This window comes from Montipora foliosa, chromosome 5 (genome assembly GCF_036669935.1).
Source record: "Montipora foliosa isolate CH-2021 chromosome 5, ASM3666993v2, whole genome shotgun sequence".
Taxonomy (NCBI): Eukaryota; Metazoa; Cnidaria; class Anthozoa; order Scleractinia; family Acroporidae; genus Montipora; species Montipora foliosa.
In genome coordinates, this window is record NC_090873.1 from 10,559,162 (window position 1) to 10,561,661 (window position 2,500).

General features: G+C 40.8%; 1 protein-coding gene across 1 annotated transcript in view; it reads right to left on the minus strand.

Annotated features, from left to right (window-relative positions):
* Positions 1-769: 769 nt before the first annotated feature.
* Positions 770-2,500, minus strand: part of LOC138003605 (uncharacterized) — a 20,096-nt gene continuing 18,365 nt past the window's right edge. Inside the window, exon 11 of the mRNA XM_068849753.1 lies at positions 770-2,200. Coding sequence (XP_068705854.1) covers positions 1,896-2,200 — 305 coding nt within the window. The 3' untranslated portion in view covers positions 770-1,895. The remainder of the gene's footprint in view (positions 2,201-2,500) is intronic.

Here is a 2,500-nt window from a genome sequence, read left to right on the forward strand (position 1 = left end):
AAAGTAATCAGTCAAATGTGTAACACACTCCGGCAAAGAATTACAGCCATTGACGTAAAGGTGTCAGATTCCTTAGGGATATTTAGCAGAGGGGCAACTGATGCTTTATATCCTGATAAAACACTCCTCGCTTGTTTTCCTTGCATGCTGATATTCACCTCTCACAATTTGAACCATTGTTTTGAGTCCAGAGGAACACCCTCTTTGTGGAATGTTTTTTAAGCCGTTCAAAAAACTCGCAGCACGTGTTTTATGGGGTCTAAAAACACTCGGCTACGCCTCGTGTTTTTAAACCCCGATAAAACACTGCTGCACGTTTTTTTAAACAGTACGTAAACAATTGGGACAATCTAATGTAACATTTTGCCGAAAATCAGCGTTGCACCGCACTCGGAAGTACATTTTTAACCTGAGATTTAGCGTTAATCGGCTTTTGAACAACCGGGCCCAGATTTATTTGTAGAGGGCTCCAAGTCACTGAACGTACATCGATTCAAGCCAACGTTGACACGAGATGCAAGATTTGTGATGGAGGACATAATTATCGCTTTTGAGGGCAAATAAAGCCCACGAAGCGGTGGTCAGCTCTCTGTCGTTTCTCATGATTTGGTTGGAAAATTGCATTTTCATCAATGTTGATTGGAATGGGCCATTCAGAGTATTTCTCCAATGAAAATTCAAGAAGTCAACGAACACTAACTGCATGGGTCAAAGGTCGATCTTCAAGATCAAAGCACTGGAATGCATGGAAATATTAACACTCACACACAACGTTTTAAATATATATTTATATAGCTTGCCTACGAGAGAAAATCAAAGATCAAACATAGGTTTTCCCTAACTCTGAGTTTCACGCTTACGCGATCGTCACATGGCGAAAGCGTGAGATTCAAAGTTACGGACAAAAAGTCGATTATTTAAGTGTCTAGTCATCTGGCGCTGGAGCACTAATTGGGGAAAATGGAACCTGAAATCAACACATTAACGCAAGTCAAATCACAGGCAGCCCAAGCTCGGTATATTATTTATAGACCTTGTATGGGATAACATACTTTGAGCTTATTTTGCGATGTCGTTTTTACAACTAACGACATCGCAAAAATTCGAAAGCCACAAACCCGTCTAAAACGGACACAAATTTGCCCTCCGATTGCACAGAAAAGACGAGGACAACCGTATGTAGAGGTAAGCGAACTTTATTTCTACATTGACAGCTTATTTTAGCATTTATAAACTCAAAGTATGTTTTCCCATACAAAGTCTATAAATCGTATACCGAGCTTGGGCTGCGTGTGGTCAAATCAAATGCTTATTTTTGAGGAGAGGGAAAACCGGTGTACTCAGAGAAAAACCTCTCTGAGAAGAGAAGATAAGAAACAAACTCAACCCACATATGACGCCGAGTCTGGGAATCGAACCCGGGCCACATTGGTGGGAGGCGAGTGCTCTGCGCACCGACCTATGTTTTATCTTTGATTTTCTCTCGCAGGCTATTACAACGCTCTGCAAACCGCATCGAGCACTTTCTCTCAGCGGAGACTGAATCACTTGCACTTTAAATAAATATCTATAAATATCTTCAGCAAAATAGCTATTGAGAGCGCAAAAGACCCAAGAAGAAGAAGAAGAAGAAGAAGAAGAGGCCGACCGTAGTCGAAGTCAACCCAAAGGCCCCTTTTTTCTTTAGCTTCTACAGTAACTTACGGCATCTACCGTAACTCACTACAGGGGTGGATGCCGCTCCTAACCCGTTGCATGCACAACTTCTCTCCAATAATACAGGTACTCATGTTACCCACCACGAATGGATGGAAAGCTGAGTGAATTTTGGAACGCACGAGCTGGGATTCGAACCCGGAGCTCTTGAATGCAGTCCGCGAGCGATACCCACAACGCTACGCGCGCTCCAAAAGACCCAAGCAATTCATTATATCATGATTGATTCTAGCTAGTCCTGCTTGTGTTAATATGATCATTAGTTTTCTAATAGTTGCTGTTTGTCCATTCACTTCACACCATGTTTCCAAGGCTTTACAGCAGCGTTCATAGTCAGAGCTCTCTTCCTCCGATATAATATCAATTCTTCCCGATGTCAGGTGAAGTGTCCGAGCAAGTCTCTTCCACAGTGTCTCAGCGTTCTCAGAAACTTTGGATATTACCATCCTGTTTGATTGTAGTGGTGACATGACGGCTTCGCGGCCTTAAGAAATAAAATGAAGAGTTATCTTACATTGTGGGAAGGAAGCTTAGAGGATCAAAACATTTTCCCTTCACTCAATCCCGTCCTTAAAGAACTCCGTACCTCCCTTTTGAACACTTTGAACACTTTATTTTAGGGTGCATAATTACAGCAAAAAAACTGTAATCTCCCTTATGGCCCAATTAAACTAAATACCAATAACTAAAATATTAAATTAATAAATTATTCAAATACTAAAATATTAAGGAACTAAACTACAAAATACGAAATACTAAAATACTAATTGAGAAGTAGTTAAAT